Consider the following 24,984-nt stretch of genomic DNA (forward strand, 5'->3'; position numbering starts at 1 on the left):
ACCCCTGTCAGTCCGGAAGCAAGTTGGCTGTGCCCGGGGGAGGAGATCCGTTCGGTTAACTGGGCTCCCCACAGATCGCTCTGCTCTGTGAGGGTTGACGAGATCATGGGTAAGCTCAAACTACTCCGTACGGGGTAAAAACCCGACCCATCCTTGAATAATTACGCATCCCGCGTCTGGCGCAGGAGGGAAAATTTCCGCTTGATGAGGGTTTTGTCGTATCCAATGTGACAAGAGGAGGACCCTTCAAACTCTGTTGCTTTATTAACATGGATTCAATGCATGCATTGACTTGCTGTCAGAAGTGTTGGTTGCTGCTGGCAAGGGCTCAGCCAACAGGTCATGTGTCAGAATAACTCTCGATCCCCCTAACCCACATGATGTGCTGCGTAGTCAGTGATCCGCGTCGATCTCTGGCGGGTTGACAACTGACGGATGCTACAGCACGGAGTGTTTTGACTGCGGCCCCGAGTCCAGCCTTCCCGTGTCCTTTCCCCTGAAACCTGGGTCTTTGTTGGCTGCGCTAAAACAAGACCGGCGTTGGAACGCGAAAAAGGGCCCGCAGACTCGAGGCAGGGATTCTTGACCAGACGAAACTTGGTTAGACAGGGCATTATGCATCTTTTGCTAGCCCCCCCAATGACGCTCGATTGTCGGCCTAAGCCCCTGTCATATCACAATCGCCCGCTAAGGAATCAAAGACGGGAAAATGGCAAAATGGCACGGATGTTGGTCTAAGGACCAACTGACGGAGGAGGCGGACGTTGCGTGCGTGTCAGCGTTACAGAAGGAATGCGAGGCGTCTGTCAACTCGGACTACATGACATGATCTGGCTGAACCGTCGTGGAGACGACTGAGTCGTAAAAGCATGTTTATCAACGAGTTGATTGGGCAGACCAGCCGTGTGGCTCGGGAAGAAGCAACGCGCCGCAGCATCAACATGAAAAAAGGGCTTCGGCATCTTGTTGGTGGGCTTCCAGAAGCAGACAATGCAGTCTCGGCACTCCCCATTTCCCCGGTCCCTGGCTGTTCCAGAAACTTAACCAATCAGTGAGAGGACGGGGTCACGGCTGAAGATTGCTGCTTCCTTCGTGAGACATTCCTTTACCAAGTCGAGACTTAGTACCCGGGCGTTATACGTAGCACCGTGGTGATTACTCCGTACTGCTGCAATCTGGGAGATGCTGCAGGCACGCTAGATTTCGAAAGTCGTGCCATCACGATGACCCCCCTGACCTGCAGCAGCGGCATCTTAGCCGCTCGGGACACAGCAGCAGTCGGGGCCATCGGTTGTCGTGTAGTCTCCGAGCTGTATCGTGCGCCTCCAGGTCCTTTCGCCCCCCCCAGTCTTGGATGGCGGATCCTTGGCATGCGAACCACTGTTGAGAGCTGAAAGGTTGGGTTGTAAGTTAGCACCAGACGGTGCGTTAGGGGATGCTCGTGTACGCCATCAGTCGCTTTTGATCCCCAGGTCCGAGTGTGTGGGTTTCTGCCAGGGAGCCGCCAATCTTTGCTTCAACTAGCCCCCGTCTCGCTCTCTTGGGGGACATCGTGATTCTTCCCTCTTGATCTGGGTTCTTTTTTTCTCCGAGTTTGCCCTGTCACTTTATTCCTGCCAAGCAATCGATAGAAGTTGACGCCTTTGTATGTGGGAGTCAACTTCAATCCATCAAGATGCCTCTTGTTCAAGGCGTACCGACGGTTCTGGAACCGCCAAAGGACTACGTGGTTGACTTTGACAACCCGCGGCGGCAGGGAGTGCCAGAGGCCTACTACGTCTCCGGTTTTGGCATGGCCCTGAGTTTCCTGTTTATCGCACAGAGGCTATACGTCAAGTTCTTCCTTACAGGAGGCGTACAGCTCGACGATGGTAAGTGTTTCTCGAATCCTTTTCTTGTTATTCAACTCGTGGTTGGTTCATGCCATTCATCTATCTGTTGGCGCCTTGCGGGTCTGGATTGAGTGCTTGCATCGGGGAGAAAGTGAGACGGGGGCATTGGGATCGACATGCTGACAATGGGACAGTGCTTCTCATCTTTTCATATGTAAGTATATCATATATGTTTGTACAAGCAGTGTCGATGGCTTCAAATTGGTTCAATGGTTGCCAACGGCCGCTAGTTGTACATGCCGTCGCCCCCTACCTAGCGTCATGCACAGCTTCATCCCACCTCCTGGGTAGAGCAACACGCAATGGCTGTCGCTGACTTTGACAACGATAGGTCTTGGCTGTTGCGACAATAGCATTATGCCTTCGTGAGTGCCCCTGAGGTCTTCAAAGGCCAATAGCTAACCATGCCTAGACATGTTTGCAACTGGAGTAGGCGGAGTCCACGCGTGGGAGATATCCGTCACCCAGTTTAACGCCTATCTAATGGTGAGTTAGGACATCGCCCCTATCTGTTCAACAACTAACGCGATGCCAGGACGTCTATCTTGCCGCCTTCATCTACATCCTCTGCGGCTCCCTGTCCAAACTCGCCCTCCTCATCTTCTACCTTCGACTATCTCCTCAGCGCTGGTTCAGGATTGCAACATGGTCCACGATTGTATTTATCGGCGGGTACACGGTCGGAATCTTCTTTGCCTGCATCTTCTCGTGCAAGCCAATCGCAATGAGCTGGGACGTGACCATCACAGACGGCGTCTGCATCAATCGGCCGAGTCTGTACATTGCGACGGCTGTGGCCAACATCATTAGCGACGTTATACTGTTTTTCTTGCCGATTCCCATGGTCATCAAGCTTCAGATTCCTCCTCGACAAAAGATTGGTCTGGTCATCATCTTTGGTATTGGGTCTCTGACAGTCGTCACTTCGGTCGTTCGAGTTTCCATCCTGCCAGCTTTGTTGACTGATCCGGATGCGACATGGGTCATTGCCTGGGCGAGTGTATGGATGTAAGTGCTCCCGATAACCCCTTGGGCTGGGCACATGGCAGCAGTAACTGACTTGAGTGTAGTATCGTCGAAGCCAACCTCATCATCACCTGTGCCTCCATGCCGACACTTCGAAAGTTCTTCAAGCACGTCGCCCCCAAGCTCATCGGAGAGTCTCGATACGGCAGCAAGACAGGAAAGTCTGGAAAATCCGGCGAGAACTCGAAGCCCCCGACCCGGACCCTCGCGCCGACTTCACAGAGCCGACGTGACCGACATCAATACTCGCAGTTCGATGCAGGAGAAGGCCAAGGATCAGAAGAGTTCGTGCTTGGACCGATAAAGGGACGGGCAGATCCCAGAGTCACTGCTGGGCACAGTGACGATCATGTCGGTTGGGGGGACAGCGACTCGGAAAAGGGCATAGTCGATGGTACGAGCAAGCCAGCTATCGTGCAGACAACGACGGTGACTGTGGAATACACCAATGATAGGCTATGAAGAAGTGGGAAAACAATAGAAGTGCGGTTGTCTCAGGACTGTGTGTGATATGAAAGCGGCAATTTGGCCTGGAAAGGGCATTGGGATACCCTGTGGGAGTTGGATGTTCAATTTAAAGATATGTTTTATACGTTAGAATAGATAATGATTGTATTACTCTGTGTCAGTTTTGATAGTTACTGGTCAATGGCTCAATCGGAGCTCGAGTTGGCGGAGCCATGGGCAGCAAATGAGTGGCTGGGAGTAACAGAATGCCCTTCTAACTTGGCTCCTGTTTCGCTTGAACAAATATCTTGATGTTTAAAGGTACAGCCTTTCATAGTATTACTGTAGCAGCTCGAGTTGCCTGTGGTGCTTTAATTAACACGTCCCTAGGCGATGCTTCCAGGTTGATACCTACACGGGCGTTCCGAGAGATACTTTGCTCTCAATTGGCTACTCTTGAAGCATACTACTTGTTGCCCTACCTTGCCGGTACCATTACGTCGCGAATTTAGAGACTATCGGGATACTCAATGTCTACATCCTACCCTACCAGAGGGCATCCACCCCTAATCCAAATCGATCAGTTTATTTACCTCATTCTACTTCAAAGGATAGACGAGAACAGCCTAGAGAGGCACACAAGAATGGACACAGTGAAACTATTATAATAAGCATTTCAACGGAATGGTTAATATCTCATATGCCTGGTAGATATATGGCATGTCAATGCACCATGTTATCAGGCATTATTCTACCAAGCCAGCCTTCACAATAGCGACCAACGTGCTCTTTGTTAAAGCAAAAGTGATAACACTACCAAAAATAACAATGACAACATGTAGAACCCCAAAATTACGTGGATAAAAAGTGAGAAAAAAAGCAAAAAGAAATCCCCGAGACCTGGCTCGAACAGGTGGCCTTTCGGTAAGATGCGAGATCCATTACAGCCGAACGCTCTTCCAGCTGAGCTACTCGGGGAGAAGCAGCTATCGGAAGATAGGGTGATTGACGACCTGAGCTCTGAGAACAACATTATGTTGGACACATTTGGTCCTTGCTAAACACTCCACTCCAATACGTCGAACTTCGTCGCATCAATGGGCTCCGATCCTCATTACCTCCTCTGCTAGAACCATTGGTCACCTGGGCATGTTATGTTTCCACAAGATGAGGAAAAATTGCGATCATCACAGCGCCATTCTTTGCTTTAACAACAATGACATATCATCTTCCTGAATACTCCGAGACTTATTCCAGCCACGTAATGGCCCTGCTCCATCATGGCATTTTGTTCAATTGACCATGTCACGTCAAAAAGTCGAGCTGCCAACAATCGACTAGTTGATCGTCGCATTCTGGAGAAAAATGATGCGCGACGGCGCCGTCTCACCGTTTGGGGCCGAGTACCAAGTGGATATTTCAACGTTGCAAGGCAGGGGTTCTTGATGGGGACTGACGGTGATCCTCTAAAGGGATCAGCGGACCGATAGCTTCATTACGCCCCTGGTCGCGTCGATCATGAGATCCACAGGGAGAGCGACTTGACAGAGAACGAGGTTGATCAGAGAGTAATTATTGCTATGGTGTCGTTTGCTATAGTGATCAACTTAATATGGCATGGATAGCTGAGCGAACATTTGAAAGGTGTTTCTGGTTGGGCTAAGTTGAGCACAGTATGATCAGTACAGGCAAACATGATAGACTTGCAGATGTTCCAGAAATATCTTGAACTCAATTGAGTTCAAATTTGTTACAGCACAGTGCAATAGTCACTGGCTATCAATAACCTTTGTGATCCAACAGCCAAGCCACCGAGACAACAACAACAACACACAAAGTATCGTGGCAAGTATCTTAAAGGATCATCAATGTCCATTGGGGTATTTTTATTCAACTTGTCGCTAATATCTGACATGTGTAACAACAACAGCTTCCTTAAACCCAAGCCTCCTTGACCAGGTCAGCCGCCTTCTCGCCGATCCCATAAGCAGGCATCTGCGTGTGTCCGTTGTTGACGGTGGGCATGATGGAACAGTCAGCCACGCGGAGGTTCTTGACTCCCCGGACTCTGAGCTTCTCGTCGACCACCGCCTTGGGATCGTCGGCCTTTCCGGCCGCGCAGGTTCCGCTGGCGTGATAGCAGGTCGTGGCGCCATTCTTGACGTACTCCTTCCAGTCGTCGCGCGTCTTGTACTTGTGGTGCGTCAGGGCTGGTGGCCAGGCGCCCTTGACGATGTCCTTGGTGCCGGAACCCTCCATGACGATCTCGTTGCCAAAGGCGCAGGCCTCGGCGAGGACCTCGAGGTCTAGAGGGTCGGACAGGTAGTTGCAGTCAACCACAGGAACAGCTGTGGCATCTGCGTTGCGAAGAGTGACGGATCCTCGCGACTTGGGGGCAAACAACTCTGCGATGATACTGAAGGCGTGCTTGTTGTCAACAGGGAACTGGTCAAACTGCTTGGGTCCGCCGTAGCACTCTGTCGTAAAGAACTCAACGTGAGGCTGCTTCGATGTCAGGCCCATGGGGTCTCGACCCTCCTCCCGGGGAGCGGACTTCCAGATCTCAGAGTCGGCAAGACGCTCGTCGAGACGGGCAAAGGCAAAGATACCGAAGGGGAACGTGGAGAGGAAGCCAGACTTTTGCTCCTTCCACTGGGCGTAGGACTTGGCGAACGCGTCGCCGTGGTAGACGAGGTGGTCAGTGGTTAGGCCCTCCTTTTCCGTCTCGTAGAAGATGAAGACGATCAGATGGTCCTGGAGGTTCTTGCCGACGCCTGGGAGGTCGACGAGGGTGGTGATGCCGTGCTTGGTCAGCTCATCCTTGGCACCGATGCCAGATCGGTTGAGGATGTTAGGAGAGCAGTAGGCGCCTCCACTGACGATAACCTCCTTGCGAGCCTTGAGCTCAACAACGGTGCCATCAGCTTGAACGACGCGAACACCGGTGGCCTTGAGGTCGCCATTCTCTTCCTTCTCGATGATGACCTTCTCCACATGGGTCTCGACCATGAGGTGGAGGTTTTCCTTAGGCTTAGCCTTGGTAATGAAGTCTGCACCGGTGGTTCGAAGACCACTGTACACAGTTCTTACAGAGTGACCACATCCATGGGGGTTGTTTCCATGTGAGAACATGTCATGGTCGAGGGGGAGACCCTTGGACACCATCGAGTCCCTGATGAGGTTGGATATGGGAGCCAGGTCATGGGGCTCAGTGTGAAGATGACCATCATGGCCATGGGAGTCCTTGGATTCGTTGAACCAAGGCTTGGAGTGGAAGTTTTCAGCCTATAGATGTCTTTTTAGTCATTGTAAAAAGTAAAAATGTTTTGATGTGGAAATTGCAGATTCGACAGATCCGAACCGACGGGCCGGGACAAAGCAAGCAATGAAAAGAAATTATACAAGTTTATGTATGTCAGAAATTACACACGTACCTTGCGCATGTACTTGAAGAACTCGTCACCGCTCCAGCCAGGGAGGTTCCAGTCATCGTAGTCTTGTTTCTACAGGGGATTAGCACATGCAACAGACAAGAGCCGAGGTCAAAGACTCACTGTTCCCTTGACAATCAGGGTACCGTTGCAGCCAGAGCAGCCACCCAGGAACTTGCCCCTGCTAAGCTTCACCTGGCGGCCGTTGACGCCAGCGCCCTCTGTGGAAATAACGTTCCAGTCCGTCTCCTTGTCAAAGTTTTGTGACCATCTGAGAGAGTTAGAGTTGAAGATGTGAGGTGTCAATGGGCTACCTACCCTCCAACCATGTGGACATTCTCGAGATTCTCATTGTGAGGACCGGCCTCAATGACGAGAACCTTGGCATTGGGATCCTCGGCGAGTCGAGATGCCACCACGCAGCCGGAAGTTCCGCCACTATAGTCGGAACGAGATTGATTAGCGGGACGGCTCTTTACAGTGCCGATCATTAACGGTGTTAACATACCCGCAGACAATAAAGTCATATGCCGAGTCAGGAGCCATGGTGTGTTTCGTGGAGATGTGTGTATGTGTCTTGGGTAGAGTAGCAGTGGTGATGAATGATTCCAACATCTCCAACGCTGCGCCCTCACATGTCTTATAGGCGTCTCCCGGTCCAACATTACTGCCTCAAGCAACCAGTGCGACGCAAGTCGGGCACAGCCCATCTGGCCACATAAAGATGAAGATCCTCTTAAACGGTCCGTCCCCTAGTGCACTGTACGTTGCAACGCTTCCCTCGTCGCACCTGTAACACGCCAACTCCAAGCCACCAAGGAGCATCCAAGGGGTCGAGAAGCATAAACTCGAGAGGACGGGATCCATCGCCACAGCTGTTGCTCGCCTCAAAGAAGAGCTCACCCCAGGTTGTGTGTCCTCTGAGCGACCAATCGGAGACGATGCGTGCCTCTTCACCATTAGCGTCGTAATGTGTTGGTAGTAGATCTAACGCCCCCCGGAAAAGAAGAGGGGGTTTGCGAGGGGGGAACGCGCCCCCCCTTAACGGAAGCAACCCGAGACGCACCGAGGTTAGACGGGGTAAAATATTTATGCCTGCGACTCTGCGGCTCCCAGAATGGATATGGTGTGGTGGTGGTTGTCCAAGAGACTAAGACCGACGCTGCATCGAAAGCGCGCGGACAGGGTGGCTAGCTAGCGTTGACAAGCCACGTTCCACTCCCGCGTCGATCATTGAAGAAAAGCTGACTTGCTTTGACACATTCGTGGGTCTTGATGGTTTTTAGTAGCCCAAAGAGGCATTGGCGTCGTGTGTTAGTTGCATGGCTAGTAAAGTCACGTCTCTCACTTAGTCGTGGTTGTCAAGACTCGTGGCAGAGACAGGCACGACAGGTTCCTCGCACTGACTGTCATCTCTCAAATCTCATTTTGCACAGACACTTCGCCTGTTCTAATCTGGCTTCTCAGCTTCAGGGTTCAAGCGAAGAGAAAAAGGTGGATCTATCTGGAGACTACATCCCTGACCCCTTCTTCCTCCCCAGCCCGGCATACGCAGGAGGGGAGGAGGGGGACGCGCCGGCAGAAGAAATATGGCCTGACTTACACCCCTCCCCGCTGTCAAAGCGTCTGTAGATGTGATATCAGACCCAGCATGAACATACAATGTTCTAAACGCAGGCGGCCAACCTCTTGGCTTCTTCCAGGGGGTAGACGATGCAACCCTAGCATGACATGCCGGCTGGATGACACCGAGCACGACTCGGGTTTGCTTCGAAACCGCTCGTAGAGAGTTAAAGGCCAATAGTCTAGCTCGGCATCAGGGAGCCAGGTTGTTTCCCATGACCCACCGGGCTACGGTCCGCACCAAGTTATGCTAACGGCGCCATCATGGTCAAATCTTGAAGGATCAATGCCATTTGTCTGATGTACTACGTGGTGCTCTTTTAACTAAAGAGAGCAAAGCTGTTGGCTCTTCCTCTTGACCCATATCTTCCTCGTCCTTCCCTGCCGCTCGCATTGAGCGTCATCTGCACCCTCGTCTCACCTTGCTTCAAGGCTCCACGATCCTTCCACAACTGCTTTCTTTTTTTTTTCGAAGATGCCGGCTACGCCCTTTCAGACAGAAGCGTGGACAGAGTACGGCCTTGGCTCTGCTGTGCTCTTTCTACGATACTTTGCGCGATGGAGGACAGTCGGCTGGAAGGGTATGCAGGGCGATGACTACTTTGCCTTTGCATCCCTCGTCTTCTGGACAGTAAGTGGGCGCGGCTTATGCCCTGCATCGACGCTTTGTCACTAACTAGCGTAGGCTGAACTTGTCATGTTGGAGCTGATCGGTAGGTTTGCGACTCTGTGTTGGTTCGTTGACACTTTGCTGATCCCCGTTTTCCTTTGACAGGCCAGAATGGAACCAACATTGGTGTAACCGACGAGATGGGCGCCAAGATGACGGACGCACAAATAGCCAAGCTGGAGTTTGGGTCGAAGTGTCTGCTGGCGGGCTGGAACTTTTATGTTACGCTCATCTTTTGCTTGAAGGGAGTTATGCTCTGCTTCTACACTCGAATGACGTACGCAACTTGTTCGTTCGGTTTGGTCAAGTACTGACATTTGTAGGCTTGGTTTGTGGCAGAGAAAGCTCGTCATTTGGACACAGGTATGTCAAGTCAATTTCATCCGTGCTTCACAATAACTAACACAAGCTATCAACAGGTTGGCACCGTTCTCGCATACGGAGGCGTCATCACCGTCATCTGGGCTCATTGCACGCCCGTTCACAAGAATTGGCAGGTGTATCCAAACCCAGGAGGTCAGAATCTACACAACAACAACCCTCAATTTCGACTCTAACTGGCAATAGATGCGTGTACTTTGGCTGTCGCCAACTATCTTACCCTGGTGGTACTCAATATTGCGTGAGTGATGGCATTCGAGTAGTTGTTAGCTGTTGACTGACGAATAGCAGAACTGATCTAGTCATTGTCTCGATCCCGGTGCCTCTGCTCTGGACGGTCAAGCTCAGCATTAAGCGGAAGCTCATAATCGGAGTTCTTCTCTGCTCAGGCGTTTTCATCATGATTGCAACTCTCCTCCGTTGCGTCCTGTCTCTTCGGTATAACACCTCACTTTGCTGGACTGTGTTGCGTTCCATCTAACCAATGTCCATAGGGATATCCAAGGCATCAACACGTCCACCATATGGGCCATTCGAGAAACTTTCGTCGGCATCATCGCAGTCAACGCCGCCGCAATCAAGCCCCTCTTCTCAGCCTCCCGATGGCTCATCTCCAGCAAGGGAAGCAGCCGCGACAAGGGAACAAGCAGCTACATCAACAAATACGGACACCCGTTGGGCACAATCGGCGGATCAGGCATCGCAGCCGGTCTCTCATCGAGCCGCCACCAAAAGATGATGACCCAGCTAGACGACAACTCGAGCGAAGAGCACATTGTGGGCAAGGCAGACTTTGGCGGTTACAAGCACGATATCCGAGCCGGGAGCACGACGAGCGGGCAGAGCAGCAGCGGGCCGGATGGCATCGTCGTTACTCGGACGTACGAGGTCACTCCTGGCAAGTCGACCATGGATGTTTAATTTGGAATCATTGGGACTTGGGATGGAGTTTGTGGAATAAATGGATAAACCAACTATACCTGGACTGGATGGAACGGACTGGAATGGGATGTGTACTATAACTACCTAACTAATTAGACTACGTCGCCGTTGATGGCATTTTCTAGCAATCTAGACGATCCAACATACAACAAATGTGTCCTATCACTGCTGGGCCATAACAGGAGTTGGTTCTGTTACTCCTTCAATGTCCATCGAGTGTAACCCATGCCCAGTGACGCCATCTCAAGCGGAACCGCATCTCGGCGAAACAATCCTTCAAGAGCCAGATAATAGCGCCTCAATCACCACGTGCAGAGCCTCAAATGACGCCGTCGCCGTTGAACCATGAACCAAAACGCCGGGGGGCGCCCCTTATCATCAACTACAAGAGAAGCAAAGCGTGATAGTGCTAGCTGACGACTGATGGGAGCCCTAGACGAGGCTGAACCCTATCGTTTCTGTTCTAGCTGGGGGTTTTGTGTCTTGGAAGACAAGACCTATTCCCGGCATTTCTCAGACGCGCCAGAACAGAACAGCCCTGTCTATATTGGCGCAGGGTCAAGCTTTTTTTTCTTCTCTGTCTCAGGGGACTTGATTCTTGGCTCTGACAAAAGATTCCACCCGGCTAGTCATCCGCGGCTTGCTCGAGGTTACATCGGTCTCCCTGACCAACAAGCTCCCCGACTCAAAGAAACACACCGAAACGGGGGATCGTCAGTCTCGGGTCTCGGCTCGAGACCCACGTGTAGCCTGTTGGTGACAGACTTTCTTGACCCAACACTGAAGGTGCCTTGCATATCTCGCTCCCAGTGGCCCACGCGTCTCTGAGCGCTAGGGTTGCAGTGTTACAACGTTCAAGGAGATCACGTCGCCTCATCGCTGCATAAGGGGGGCATTATTATTATCAACAAGTTCATCTCCTTTCGCCCGGAGGCTCAGGAGGTTTGCCAGGAACGAACCGCGGCATCTTGAGGGTCTACGTCAGTTCCTCATTCTCGACTTCAACAGCACCTCTAGACACCTAGATTAATTGACAAACGCCTCAAGCTGTCATGTCTGCATTAGGAACCCATAGTTTCGGGTCCCCTCCTGTCAACAAGGTCGCTTGATAGACACGATCGGCCTTGAGAGATTGAGCAACCCTTGCTAGAGCTTACGGTGTCTGAATCATGGCTCTGCAGGGTTCGCAGAGTGTCTTCCAGCGTCGCTAGTGTTGGATGCAGAGCAGCCGCATTCTAACGCACTCTAACGCGTTCCTTCGTCTGTTCTATCAGTGTCTGCCTGAGGCCTAATATCGTTGGCTATGGTTCTCGGCCTGTGTGTGGTCGGCTCAGGGATGCTTGAGCATCCAAGAGTTGAGAGTTGGCTGGTGGGTATAGCTCTGTACGGACAAATTAGGCATTGGCAACTAAGTAGCCTTCTTGACGAGATGTAGCCGTCTTCTAGTCTCTGGGCAATCCCAAGGTTCTCGCCGATTTGCAAAGTTGGTGGCAATTGATACGAAACTATCGATTTGGTCAACTATTACCGATTCTGAGACTCCTAATAGTACAAGCGCCCTCTTAACATCACTAAGAGGATTCGAGCAGAAAATTTAAAATGCCTATGCAGAATTGATCTCTCTTGATCGTTGCATATCAATTTCGCTACCCAGCAACTCGGTGTAGTGATGCTATATTAAGAGTATTCACATGTATTCCTTCTCTTGCAATGGTATACGTGAGGCATGCGGTCGAATTTATCTTCTATCTGCCCCATCCTCTCGGCAGATACTATCTAATCGCCAGGGTTCCCCGAGCTAGAGTTATCAACATCGTACGAGCATCCACCCACCTCCGAGATCTCAAAACGGAAGATCGTGGGGTATAGATTAAAGCATCGGCATACTTAAGCGAGCTCATGAAAAATGGCGTGCTCGATGAAAAAGAAAACACAAAAACACGGAGAGGGACCAATCCCTGGTTATCGATGCAGATGAAGCCTATGATGATATCGCTTTTGCTGACTCGGCCGAGAGCCTCGGAACAGTTGTCTACTAAAGACAAACTTGTGACTTCAGTGCAGCACACTCTTCTACGATAAAGAAACCCCACTACGGGTATTAAATATCTTATAAAGATTCCGGTTCCTTGATGAGTCAACTTTGCTACACCTTGCTACTCCAAAGCATGTTCCTCTAGCTCGATGTGGGATAAGTGACCTGACGGCCGCTCTCCTCTTCGGGGTACCCAATGGTAATCTCTTTCCTTCCAATTGGTCAATCGAGCTCATTCTGTCTGAGTTACTAAATGTCAAATATGGAGAATTCCAGTATCATATCCCGCCATGATGTCTTCATCTGCGGTCTCGCTGCTTTAACACGGACAGGAGATGGGACTAAGGCACATAATTGAGCGAGCATGAAATAGACCCCGGTATCCAATAGCTGTGCTATAATAATCAATGCAATTCCCGTCTGTCTTCTTGCAATGTGCTCTTCCAAGGCCTCACTACCGACAACTAGTCCCGAAACATGGGTGTCTATCCCTTGTAGGCGGCTTCTCACTCAAACAACGGAAGTACAGGCTGGATGTTACAATACAATAGAGTTGCCGGCTTCATTGAATAATATATATATGCGGTCTAGACACCAGTAATATTTATGAAGAAGAGTGAGACTTGGAGTTGATACATGGAGCCCAGATTTTTAAGGCCTCCCTACCCGACTAACTGAGAACAGTGTCAAACCAATAACTATGAAGTCAATAGACACCTTGTTATCGAGAGCATATATATATTATTACAAATTGACGACTAGTAGCAGCCCGTCCCTTAAAATGGTTATGATTTGGAGTGGTTGCGGAATCTCGAAGCGAGCGTTGAGGCCGTAGACCTGGCCCAGTTCTGCGGCTTGCCCTCACCCCTCGATTTGCCGACTAATAAAAAACAGAGTCACCTTAGGTGCATCAAGAACTTGTCGAGATAATTCATTGTCAAGCCGTTATATTACTGAAGATTTGTGATAACCTCATTGTGTCTGGTGGTAGTTTGCTCATCACACATGATGTCTCTTCAAATTGACCACATCGGCTAGCGGAAAATGAATACTCGAATAGAATACTTTGCTTATATGCCGATACAAAGCGCCTTATTCTATACGATGAAGCCCTGGGCCGAGTATGGCTACTATTTTGTCAAGGCCTTGAGCAGTGCTTGGAGTGGTGTGCCACCATATTCTACCAAGTTAGTGACAAATCAACAACCAGATCAAATCATGAAAAAACTCGATAAAATCCATGCAATAGCTGTCTATCTCACTCCCAGGATGGCGCGAAAAACGAGAGATGGTGTCCTGGGAATGGGGATTAGCTCCAGATAACCTCACCAGTCCAATATACCCTGTACACCCCCCTTCGAGGCCCTTCTAGAACTCTTTCCATCTAGCCAATCACTCAAATGAGTGCCTTGAATGACATCAGGAGAGAGCTAGTGATGGACCAGGGGTTTCGGGGGAGCTGTCGCCGAGCCATTGCCTATCTCACAGGGGTCCGTTCGGCCTGTCGGCGAGGGACTTCCCTTTTTAGAATCATGACATAACAAGGGTAGACATGGTCATTATTGAATCGTTTCTCTGTCTATGATTGTCTGTAGTTATGGCTGCTTCAAGTTTATTCAACATCGAGATCATCAAGAAGAAAAGACATCTGTCAGCAGCGTCTACTGCACTCGGAGAGGGACTGGCTGAGTCTACAGCCAATTGAGTCCATCTCACAAAACTTATTCCTAAATTTCGGTGTCCCTTACACCATCGTCATGGGCACTTTATGGTTCACATGCTGAGGTCTAGTAGTAATTGTTACCCAGGATCACAGCAAGCGATAAGCTACAGATTTCATTGGTGTCACGTCACAATTGAGATACTGAATAGTGCCGTTAAATATTGTTCATCTATTATTCTCTAGCTCTTGCTGTCTATAACGCTTAATCCATTTTATTTATTCCCTTACAGCTTAGCAGCCTCGATACGGCGGCCCGTCTCGTCAAAGTTGATCTTCTGGCCCGAGTTGAGCGACTCCTGGAGGGCGCATCCGATCTTGACGGCCTGGACGGCACCGCTCAGCTTGAAGGGCAGGCGGTTGTTGTCGAGGCAGGCGGCCGTGAACTCGTTGGCCTCGGTGACAAAGGCGTGCTCGAAGCGACCGTAGTAGTCGCCGGGGATCTGTCGTCGCACGCCGGCAGCCTCGTGCATCTCGACGAGCGTGCCCACGGGGTTGGCGTTGATGGCCAGCTTGCCCTCGGTACCGATCACCTCGGTCATGTCGTGCTGGCCGGCAGCCATCATGCGGGAAGAGTAGAAGTAGGCAACCTTGCCTCCCCAGAACTCAACGATGCCCACGCCGTTGTCCACGTCCTTGTGCTTGCGCAGCTCGGGCTGCACCGCTGTGATGCCAGTAGCCACGACGCTCTTGACGATAGAGTCCTGGCCAAAGTACCACAGGGCGAGGTCGATATCGTGGATGTTGCAGTCGACAAAGATGCCGCCGCTGAACTCGGCGTAGGCAACGAAGAAGCCAGAGGGGTCGAGCTTATCGCAGGTCTGAGAGCGGAAGACGGAGGGGCGGCCAATGGCGCCAGCGTCCATTCGTTCGAAGGCGTCACGGTAAGAGGCATCGAAGCGGCGGGAGAAGCCGCACATGACCTTGAGGTGAGGCTTCTTGGAGGCAGCATCGACGACGGATTGAGACTAAGAGGGAGTTAGCTAAATCTCATAAAGCATGGGCGGGGAACTGACAATCTCAACGCTGGTGCTCAGAGGCTTCTCGCACAGAACATGCTTCTCAGCCTCAATGGCCTTGATGGCCTCCTCGGCGTGGGCGGTGGTGACAGTGGCGACGACAACAGCCTGCAGGCCGGGGTGCTTGAGCATCTCCTCGTAGTCGGTGTAGATGGTGACACCCTCGAGGTGGACGTGAGCCCACTCAACCTCCTTCTGCACGGGAGTGAAGGCGGCAACGAGCTCAGCCCGGGGGGTTCTGTTGTGGAAGTTGAGGGCATGACGAGCGCCCATGCGGCCGAGGCCAGCGACGGCAACCTTGAGCTTGGGGGCCATTGTGAATTGTGAAGAGGAGGAAGGGAGGATTGAGGTTGGGATTGAGTGAGAAGAGCGGTAGGTCCAAAGTAACTTTGCGGGAGGACAGGTACACAGACGGGTATGCTTTTTTCCAGACAAACAACACCTTCAGCAATAAGATTGAGGAGCAGAGAAAGATGAGAGGAGCTGTCCAGTCGAGAAGCGTGACGAGCGAGCTCTCTAGACTTATACCTTGAGCATCGGGATTCGCATCGCCGAGGCGGCATCCACCATCGGAGCTCCAAACCCGTACATCTTTGTCGAGAGCTACATAACTCGAAGCTTTACCCCACGTCCAAGCGGTGACCCGACCCGTGGCTTGAAGCGAGAAGTCACAAGATCGACAAGTCTCATCCGCATCGGCGACAAGGCCGACCAATTAGTTACTGCCGACATGGAGTTGAAATCTCATCTGGTTCCAACATGGACCCTGTTGTGTGAGAGCTTCGAGATGCGGTGGGGCCGGTGGAGGAGGAGACGTTCTCTCTCTTACCAAGATAAGTAAGTATTCACGAACGAGTTTCGGCGCCTCCTACTGAATCTGGGCATGCGCTTGGGAATGGCTGCATGACCCCCTGTCAAGCCTCCAAGATAGCCTCCACTCACCTCCGCACTCTCCGCCATGACTCGGCAGCCAGGCAAATACCCCAGACATGATTGGAAAGAAGGACCGGGCTGCTCATGAGGGAGCGACTTCGGATCATGACCTTGTGCTCGTGCTCGTGCCCGTGGGAAAATCCTACCGCCATCCTTGCACAAGCCGTTCTTCACCGTCTCCAGTCTTTGATGCGGGATTGGCTGACCGAAGTCTTCTCCGCATTTTTCTAGACCAGGAAGCTGCCCAATTCGTCAATCGGATTCGACGTCCGTGGCTTGGGGTCGATCACTTCGAGAAAAAGTTGCCGAAGTGTGAGATCAAGTTTCCGACTGTGGTTCATCAGATGATCCGGGTATGGAGTTTAATGATGCTGAATCTCTTGATAGATAAACCGATACTGGTCAATTCAGAGAGAAATGGATATGTTGACCTCTTGTTCTGCTCTTGTGTTCGAGTTGTCTATCACTACTCTACGACATCCGTCTCTAGGTATGCCTCATGACTTCTTACTACGGAATGCCCGTCCAATGTGCCAACTGGCTACTACGTGCTAGATTTAGACTCATGATGCTCATGAGATGTTCTCCAACGGTCGTCATCCACACGGGAGAAGCAGGTACGGTCCAATTGGAAGCCAACTACGAGGCACTATGTCTGTGACACCCCTTACACGTTGACACCCCCCATACACCATTGAGGCACGGTGTTCCTCAGCTCATACTCTCACCGCAGCCAGATGACGTGGTTGGCCCAGTCAAGGGTCTTGACGTAAGTTGGAGATGCTCACATGGTTAGGACAATGGTTGTAGCTGACAGAGAATTCAACAGTTTAAAGGTCTTATCTGAACGCGAACGTCTACACATTCTAGCTCTCAAAGAAAAGCGAACCATCCCCAAGCTCTGAATAGAGGGTTTTCGTACACGTACACGAGATCCAAGATCGATACCTCGCGAAGATACAATCCCCACCCCTCACGACCGCACTCAGGCCTTGACCATCTCACCAGAAGCCTCCTCCTTTCGGGCCAACTTCATCTCCTTCTGAATCTCCCTCGCTCGCTGAACACCGAATCCGTGCTGGAAAATCTCTCGGATATCCTCAAGGGTCATTCCCTTGACTTCGGGGTAGCAGAAGTAGATGCAGACCCAACCCAGGATGCAGATGGCGGCGTAGAAGCCAAAGGCGCCAGAGGGGGTAGTGTTCTCCATCTGAGTCAAAAAGGTGGAAGCAACAATGATGTTGGAGCCCCAGCAGGTCATGGTGAGCATCATGGTTCCCATGGCACGGACTTCCATGGGGTAGAACTCGCTCGAAAGCCAGGCCGTGTTTCCGATACCGGAAGAGTAGAAGCCAACAAAGACGACCATGCTCACGAGCACGACAATGGCAGGCCAGCCAATCTTGGCGTCAGCAGCCAGAGACAGGTCGTGGTTGATGGGAATGTACTTGAAGCACACGGCAGCAATGACGAGGGCCAGACCCATGAAGGGCACAGTGACAAGCAGGATTCTTCGGCGACCTGCACGATCAACAAGCATGAGGTTGACCCAGGTGAAGATGAAGTTGGTTCCAGCAATGACGGTACCGACAGCGACAGGGTTGGAGAAGCCGACGAGCGAGAACAGGAGAGGAGAGTAGTACATGAGCGAGTTGAAGCCGCTGAGCTGAGAGATGGCCATGAGACCACACGCAGAGACGAGGGCGCGGAAGTTGGCGGGCACGACGTAGAGCTGCTTGAACACCCACCAGCCAGACTTGCCAGCGTTGAGGGCCTTGGCTTGGTCGACGTGGTAGGTGATGTGGCGGATCTTGTCCTGGACTTGCTGCTCAGTGCCGTTGGGGAAGATCCTGCGGAGAACCTTGGCGGCCTCCTCAGGCTTTCCGTGGTAGATGAGCTGACGAGGAGACTCGGGGCAGAAGGGGAGCAGGGCGCCGAGGACGATGGCGGGAATGGCACCACCTCCGACCATGTATCGCCAGCCGCCAGAGACATAAGCAAAGCCAGCTCCGATACCGTAACTGACAAGTTGTCCGCCGGTGATGGACATGTTGTCGAGTCCAATCATACGTCCTCTATACTTGGCGGGAGACACCTCTGCGATGTATCTGGCTCATGTTAGCGCTCAGCCAGCTCGAGACTAATGGGTGATTACTTACAGGGGGACGATCATGGCAGCGGATCCAACACCGAAGCCAACGACGAGGCGGCCGACAGTCATCTGGATGACCGAGAAGGACGCAGCCTGGATGATGGCACCGAGGGTAAACAGCACGCAGCCGACATAGATGGCAACCTTTCGGCCGTAGCGGTCGGCCGTGGCACCAGCAAAGATGGCGCCGATGAAGGCACCACCAGAGGTGATGGAGGTGATCAACTCCTTCTCCTGCGAGGTAAGAGTCTTGCCGAGATCCTGGTGGATGTAGACGAGCACAGCTGAGATGATTCCAGTGTCGTAACCGAACAACATGCCGCCAATGGCAGCGGTGATGCTGACGAGCCACGAGAACTTGCCCGTCTTGGTTTGTTCGATCGAGTCAAGTCCATCCAGGTTAATCTCTTGGATGGAGCCGTTGATAGCAGCATTCTCGAGGTGCTGGAGACCCTCCTTGTGATCCGCCTTTGCCATGATGGATGTCAAAGGGGTTGACAGAAGAGTGAAAAGAGTTCAAGATGAAGGAGGAAAAAGAGCCAAGGATACCAGCTGCAGCTGCGTGAACTGGTGGAGAAGACTCGGAAGAGTGAAGAAAGTGGTGGATGCCGTTCGAGATGAGAAGTTGTCTAAGACGACGATCCCACGTCTTTCTTATATGCTACTCGAGGTGAAGCACGTCCCTCCTCCAGAGCGAACGACTTGATGAACCTTGCCAAGGTGGTATACAAGGCCAGGATGAGAGGCTTTCCCCAAATCCCGCTGGCGCGTGTGGTCGGCGGGATGGAGGGTGAGTTGGACGGCTAGCATGCCGACCACATGGCGAGACGAGAAACGGGTGAGGAGATATTGCCCTTCTCAGCTCCCTCTGAGGGGAAGGGAGGGCCAAATCTCAGACCAAACGACTCATTACTCGCATCAAGGCCCGTGGTGTGATGGGATAGGTTTGAGGATAACGGCATTTGGGCCTCGGTGATTGGTCCGGGGAAGAGTCCAGGCCATGGGCCCGGGTAAGCATCTCAGTCAAGCCTTTCCCCAGACGGACACTAACAGCTGCTTTCCCCATGGGCGGGAGAGTATGGGGGAAGTCCATGCCTTGGTGATGGTTTCATTTCCATCGTGGAGTGACTCGATCCCCAAGCGAAAAACTCCACCAAAACCCCCATGGGGAAGAGGGACCAGGAGGGCAGGGGCGAGCCAGTGGAGATGCCGGCCCCCAAGGTTCAGGGCTAAAACCATCTATCGGGCTTCTAATTCGCTTCTTCCAGGCGCTATCGCGTGGTGGCTCGCTTCCCTGTGGCGGAGGACCAACCCCCCAAGGCTTAGGGGAGTTTTTAGTGGGTTCCAGCGCGTGCGGGGTTTGGCTGGTGCCCTGGCCAGACTTGCCTGTTTGATGTAAAAAGGGTAATTGCCCTTTTGGCCATCTTGGGGCCATTTCCTTCATCTTCCACTTTCATCTCCATCATCGACCGCCCCCTTCACTCGAGTCAACGCCAGTTCCTCTGCCTCTTGCGGTATCCTTGCGTACGGGGATACGGCGTCTGGGCCCTGGTTTCCTCATGAGCCATGCAGGAGAATCAACCACCGACCACAGGCACAAGCACAACCACCTCCAGGCCGCTCAACCCCTGCACAGTGAGTGACCCACCACCCGTTCATACTCACACTCTCCTGTAGCACATACAGTATGCTGATGTTGCTGTTACAAGGTTTGCAAGCAAAGGTGAGTCTCAGCCAGGCAATGTTCCCCATCGGGAGCCCTTTATCATGTCTTGTTCCTAGGCGTTGTGGTCTGACGTTGCGTTCCTTGCCACAGACACCTCAAGTGTAAGCACTCACTGAGAATGCTTTGATTTTCCCCACCATGTCATGATGGCCATACACTGTCTGTTCTGTCTCTGATGCCTGTGTTACACAGGCGACAACGATAAGCCTTCTTGTGCCAACTGTCGAAAGAGCGACTCTGAGTGCATCCGCGGCTATAGCGTGAGGTTTCGTCATGGCCTGAATCCTAGGTTTGTCACTCACTAACTGGGCCCTCCCCCCTCATGCTGATCCCTCTGCAAGTATCCGTTCCGGAAAGACACTCGAGGCTGCGAAGCGCGAGTACAACTTTTCCCAAGATCAGCCATGGGTCAAGACGAATAGGGCTCTGAGCTTTGTCGACGAAACTCCAGACATCATCAATATCCACGACTCGAGCACTGGAAACTTTGATACTCTGGACAACTTTAATATCGGGCCCGACGTCGAAACTACTAGCCATCACTCTTCGCCGCCTGCTGCTCCTCTACAGCGTCTCCTGTCTAGAGAGTCCAAACCCTCATCTGAGTCAGAGAGGCCGAACTCAAGGCCAACCTTTGAGGCATCGCCTCATACCAGAGATAGCGAGCGCCCCTCGAAGAAGCGAGCCCTGAGTTCCTCGTCAACTGGCCCATGGAGGAATCCTCCTCGCTCTGACCCTAGTGATGCCCAGTCACCTAGCCAGAGCTCTCAGTGCGCCGCCGATGCAGGCCCTTTTACGAGGTACTCAGGATCTCCCATCCTCGAGTCTCCCATCATCAACGACATTGCTCTCGGTGTTGGGAGCCCCAATGTTGACCCAGGGCAGGACAACTCCGGCCAAGACCTCTCGGCCCTAGAGGACCATGTCACGGAAGCCATCTCTGGCATTTACCTTGACAGCCCAAGATGGCCTCTAGAAGATCCGCAAGAGGCAATGCTTTTCCAAAACTTTATCCACGTTTTGGCACCTCTCTTCGATCTTTGCGATAATGAACGGCACTTTGCCACCATCGTCCCTCGTCGAGCCGTCACATGCCCACCTCTGATGAACGCAGTCCTAGCTGCTTCAGCCAAACGATTATCCAGAATCGCCGGTTTCGATGGGCTGGTTGGTGATCGGTATCATCAGAACTGTCTTGATGCCCTGATCCCCGCCTTGTCCAGCTCAGCCGCGGTCATGGACGAAAATCTCCTGACTGCCATTGTCATTCTCCGTTATATGGAAGAGATGGACGTTCCCATTACATCTGCGGATACGGCAGGCGAGTCTCACCTCGTGGGTACTCGAGTCTTTGTTGCGGCCCAGGAAAAGGTGCTTGATTTCACCGGCCTCCGCCGCGCAGCTTTCTGGGTGGCACTTCGACAAGAGATTCATATGGCCTTTATGCAGGCCCGTCCGGTGCATCCAAACTTTGCTCTGCAGGACATCACACGCCTCGTGCAAAACGATGACTCCTGCTGCGCCTTCGCAAACCTCACCATTCTCCAGTGCGCCGCCTGTCTCCGCTACTGCTACGGCTCCGAGGAGCAGAGCGTGTCTGCGTGGGAGCGACTTCAGGAAGGCCAAGAACGATGGTGGGCGGAGAGGCCATGGTTCTTTCACCCCATGTACATCAACGAGGATGGAAATGGCATGTTTCCTCAGGCCGTCTATTTCAATGACGCCGTAATTACTGGAGTATTTCACTTCCTCCTGATGCAGATTCTACTCGCAGCCCACAACCCGAAAATCCCCAAGCTCGGCCCTGGACAGGCCAAGGCGGTCAAGAAGATAAACGAAGACATCAAGAAGACAGTCAAGATGGTCTGTGGAATTGCCGAGGTACGGTCATATTGGCTTGAAAATCAAAACGTGCTGCTGCTAATGCTAGCTCTCAACAACTACAGTCAAACCAGCGAAACCCTACTGTATATGCGTATGTCCCCAACGAACGGTCGGAGTTGAACAACCACCTGACAACTTGTCCGCAGATATGTGAGCCTGGCTATTACTATGGCTGGTGACCGATTTACAGACCTGCAAGAGCAAGAAGCTCTCTATCGGGTTTTACAGAAGATGGATGTGCAGACTGGCTGGCCGACTGGATCTGCGTAAGATCTACTGTCACGGTCAAAGATGATGAGGTTGCTGATATTTGTATAGGCAACAGTATTTGAAGGAAGCCTGGGGCTGGACGGAATCACCCGCAAACATGAACACTGAGATGCCTATCGCTGGAATGCCGATTGCAGGGATGCTGAATAGCAACAGCATGCAGCTGGTGTAATGGTTACGAAGATTATGAGTGTTTCTGGCAACATCTGAGTTCTGTTTGAATGTTACAATATTTGGGCGGCATAGTCTGGTGTTGAGGGCTGAGGAGGCGCAACTGGTTACCATGAGGGAGCCATGTTGAAGGCGATTGGGCGGATTACTTGAATGGATTAGGTTTAATGGGTGCTTTCATGATGAATACGATCCACTTTGACTGTATTGCATTCTAGAACTGGGTTTTCTTGCATCGGCATTATCACCGACCCCTATTTATGGAGCTCCGTGTGACTACGACTTGTTACCGACATGATACAACCCAACGCATGATTGGATATCAAACTTGAATATCGCATTATCAGATTGACTAGAGTTGACGAGTAACATCTCATCTAATGTCAGTTTCTTGTGAGCGTATCAAGGTAACTCGGCACGGCCAGCATCTCGACAAATGACGGGACCTAACATAAGGGCTTCAAATTACGCTATCTCTATCAAATCATATCTCATCTTGACATTCTATCCTTGTTTTTCATCCACCCCCAACTCCCGGCGCCAAACCTTGAGCGGCATCGGCCCAGGTGACAGGTTCATGGCCTCCCTCCTCTCGGGCTCCCACTCCGGGTACGGCAGCGCCCACTCATATCGATGCACGACGCTCGCTAGCAGCACTGTCTGCTCCAGGTAGCTGATATTACGACCGATACAGCCCCGGGCACCAGCACTGAAGGCGATAAAGTACGGCTGGAGATCCTTGCCCTGCTCGCCGAGCCAGCGCTCAGGTACGTAAGACTCGGGTTCGGGGAAGATGTTGGGGTCGCGGTGTGTGACGTAGGCTGAGATGGAGACGGTTGTATCACCGGGGATGAAGTCGCCGAGAATGTTCCAGCCTTCAGGGGGTGTGCGGCGAGGGAGGCCAAAGGTCGTGGGAGGCGTGATACGGAGGGACTCGTCGAGGCACGCTCGAAGGTAGGGCAGATGCTTGACCTTGTCGTAGGGCGCGACGACTTCATCCGGCTCGAGGACGGAGTCGACCTCTTCACGAAGCTTGGCCATGCAGGACGGGTTCTTGAGCAGCCAGTACATGACATTGTTCATGGCAATAGCCGTCGTGTCGGACCCGGCGTTCATCATGATGGACACCTCGGCCACGATCTCTCCCCACTCGAGACCAGGAGGGTTAGCATCGCTGTGGTCCATGAGAGCCTGGAAAAAGTCAGGCAGTCTCTCGCCCTTCTTGTACCGTTCGAGACGCTGCGTAGCGCGATGGTACACGATATCATTCCAGCCCTCGTTGAGGTGCCACCACTTGCGGAAGTCGATCGATATCCATTTAGACAGTTCAACATTGAAGTTGTACCAGCCTTCTGTCCAGGCGAGGATGGACTGGGCGCGGGCTGTTGAATGGAGACACTCGCGGTAGTTGACCTCGTGGATGGTTCCGTCCATGCGCTCAGCCTTGACAAGGTCGTGACCCTGATCAAGGAAGCCTAGACGTTCGCTAAGACCGATATCCGCAATGGCATCGAGGGTGAAAAAGTTGGTAAATGCGCGATAGTCAAACGTCAGGTCTGCAGGGTCCGGTCGGACAAAGCCCTTCTTGAGAGGCAGCGTACACGCAGCATCGGCAGCACGGATGAAGCGCTCCGTCTTGTCGGCGACCTTGAACTCCCAGTTCTCGAGGTTCTTGAGAGCATAGGCAGCAGACAGGGCACGTCGCTTGCGTGCGTGGTCGGCCTTGTCAACCACATCGGCGAGGTGAAAGTGCGAACCAGCAAGAGTCTCGTAAAACTCCCCCTTGAGACACTTTGTGCCGTGGCCGTAGATGTCCTTGATCGCCTGGACGGAACCGTACGAGAGCGAGTTGGGACCCGTGCGGATTACAGGGTGCTCCTTGTGCATCTCGTACAGCGTCTTGGACCGGAACCCGCGGGCGGCCTCACGCACAAACGGGAGGTTGGAGATGCCGGCCAGCGGGTGGAAGTTGGGATACCGTCTAAGACCTTTTGCATCGCGGAGGTACCCGAAGACGGGGTAGAGGATGAAGTAGCCGATCAAGGAGGCGGCTGTAAAGAGGGCCACTGCTTCTGCGTACATGATGGCGGTTGTGGGGGATTCTGGAAGAGATTACAAATTCTGGCCAAGAGGCCTGAATTATATCTTGGTGTGATGCTCTCCATCTTCCATCTCTTCCTTTCATTCAATCGCTGACTCTTTGCATAATGAGGCGAGTCCGAAAGGACTTGGTGGGGGAGAAGGAGAAGAAACGAGACAACAACGCTCACTTGCCATAACTATCGTCAGAAAGCAATCTTTGAAAAAGCAATCGCTGGTTTGGGAAAGTTGGCGGAGCAAAGTCTGGACCATATGTATGCCTTCAACTCCAGCCCTCTCATTCGGCCATTCTCCGTGTTAGTTGGCCACCATTTCGGAGACCAAAGCGAACGGGCAAAGATGGGGCCAAAGACGGCACTTGGGGAGCCTCTAATGTCGTCAGTCAAGTCATCCTTCCCCGCGTTAAACCCCACAGATCTAGACTCTATCTAGATTTCCCGCATGTTAGTTCATGCTCGCTTTCGCCGGCGTCACGGCCGAAGGAGATGGCTTCCCGATAAGGAAGTTTCCCTTTTGAGACGGGTTCCAAGTGGCGAGGATGGCATCCGAGAATGACCAAGAG

The 24,984-nt window shown here is 52.3% G+C and overlaps 7 protein-coding genes across 7 annotated transcripts; 3 read left to right on the plus strand and 4 right to left on the minus strand.

Moving 5' to 3' along the window:
- Window positions 1–1,675: 1,675 nt before the first annotated feature.
- On the plus strand, window positions 1,676–3,380 carry MRS44_004939 (uncharacterized protein; the record flags this gene model as incomplete). Its single annotated transcript, XM_046275518.2, has 6 exons — window positions 1,676–1,871; window positions 2,027–2,046; window positions 2,224–2,257; window positions 2,305–2,378; window positions 2,428–2,900; window positions 2,963–3,380. The coding sequence occupies 6 exons, from the start codon at window positions 1,676–1,678 to the stop codon at window positions 3,378–3,380; spliced, it is 1,215 nt and encodes a 404-aa protein (XP_046135907.1).
- Window positions 3,381–5,300: 1,920 nt separating this feature from the next.
- On the minus strand, window positions 5,301–7,342 carry MRS44_004940 (uncharacterized protein; the record flags this gene model as incomplete). Its single annotated transcript, XM_046275517.2, has 5 exons — window positions 5,301–6,650; window positions 6,800–6,868; window positions 6,920–7,067; window positions 7,115–7,234; window positions 7,305–7,342. 5 exons carry the CDS (start codon window positions 7,340–7,342, stop codon window positions 5,301–5,303), a joined length of 1,725 nt encoding a protein of 574 aa, XP_046135906.2.
- Window positions 7,343–8,894: 1,552 nt separating this feature from the next.
- On the plus strand, window positions 8,895–10,391 carry MRS44_004941 (uncharacterized protein; the record flags this gene model as incomplete). Its single annotated transcript, XM_046275516.2, has 8 exons — window positions 8,895–9,050; window positions 9,105–9,132; window positions 9,195–9,366; window positions 9,413–9,452; window positions 9,509–9,605; window positions 9,657–9,711; window positions 9,762–9,908; window positions 9,965–10,391. The coding sequence occupies 8 exons, from the start codon at window positions 8,895–8,897 to the stop codon at window positions 10,389–10,391; spliced, it is 1,122 nt and encodes a 373-aa protein (XP_046135905.1).
- A 4,003-nt stretch (window positions 10,392–14,394) lies between these two features.
- Window positions 14,395–15,501, minus strand: MRS44_004942 (uncharacterized protein; the record flags this gene model as incomplete). Its single annotated transcript, XM_046283923.2, has 2 exons — window positions 14,395–15,135; window positions 15,184–15,501. 2 exons carry the CDS (start codon window positions 15,499–15,501, stop codon window positions 14,395–14,397), a joined length of 1,059 nt encoding a protein of 352 aa, XP_046135904.1.
- A 1,603-nt stretch (window positions 15,502–17,104) lies between these two features.
- MRS44_004943 (uncharacterized protein) lies at window positions 17,105–18,748 on the minus strand (the record flags this gene model as incomplete). Its single annotated transcript, XM_065622387.1, has 2 exons — window positions 17,105–18,227; window positions 18,279–18,748. 2 exons carry the CDS (start codon window positions 18,746–18,748, stop codon window positions 17,105–17,107), a joined length of 1,593 nt encoding a protein of 530 aa, XP_065478459.1.
- Window positions 18,749–19,837: 1,089 nt separating this feature from the next.
- On the plus strand, window positions 19,838–22,323 carry MRS44_004944 (uncharacterized protein; the record flags this gene model as incomplete). The annotated part of the gene is made up of 6 exons (XM_065622388.1): window positions 19,838–19,906; window positions 19,958–19,994; window positions 20,287–21,878; window positions 21,944–21,972; window positions 22,028–22,147; window positions 22,200–22,323. 6 exons carry the CDS (start codon window positions 19,838–19,840, stop codon window positions 22,321–22,323), a joined length of 1,971 nt encoding a protein of 656 aa, XP_065478460.1.
- Window positions 22,324–22,826: 503 nt separating this feature from the next.
- On the minus strand, window positions 22,827–24,404 carry MRS44_004945 (uncharacterized protein; the record flags this gene model as incomplete). Its single annotated transcript, XM_046272599.1, has 1 exon — window positions 22,827–24,404. One exon carries the CDS (start codon window positions 24,402–24,404, stop codon window positions 22,827–22,829), a length of 1,578 nt encoding a protein of 525 aa, XP_046135901.1.
- Window positions 24,405–24,984: the final 580 nt, after the last annotated feature.

The sequence above is a fragment of the Fusarium solani genome, assembly GCF_023522795.1.
Source record: "Fusarium solani strain SB1 chromosome Unknown bctg00000002, whole genome shotgun sequence".
Lineage (NCBI taxonomy): Eukaryota > Fungi > Ascomycota > Sordariomycetes > Hypocreales > Nectriaceae > Fusarium > Fusarium solani.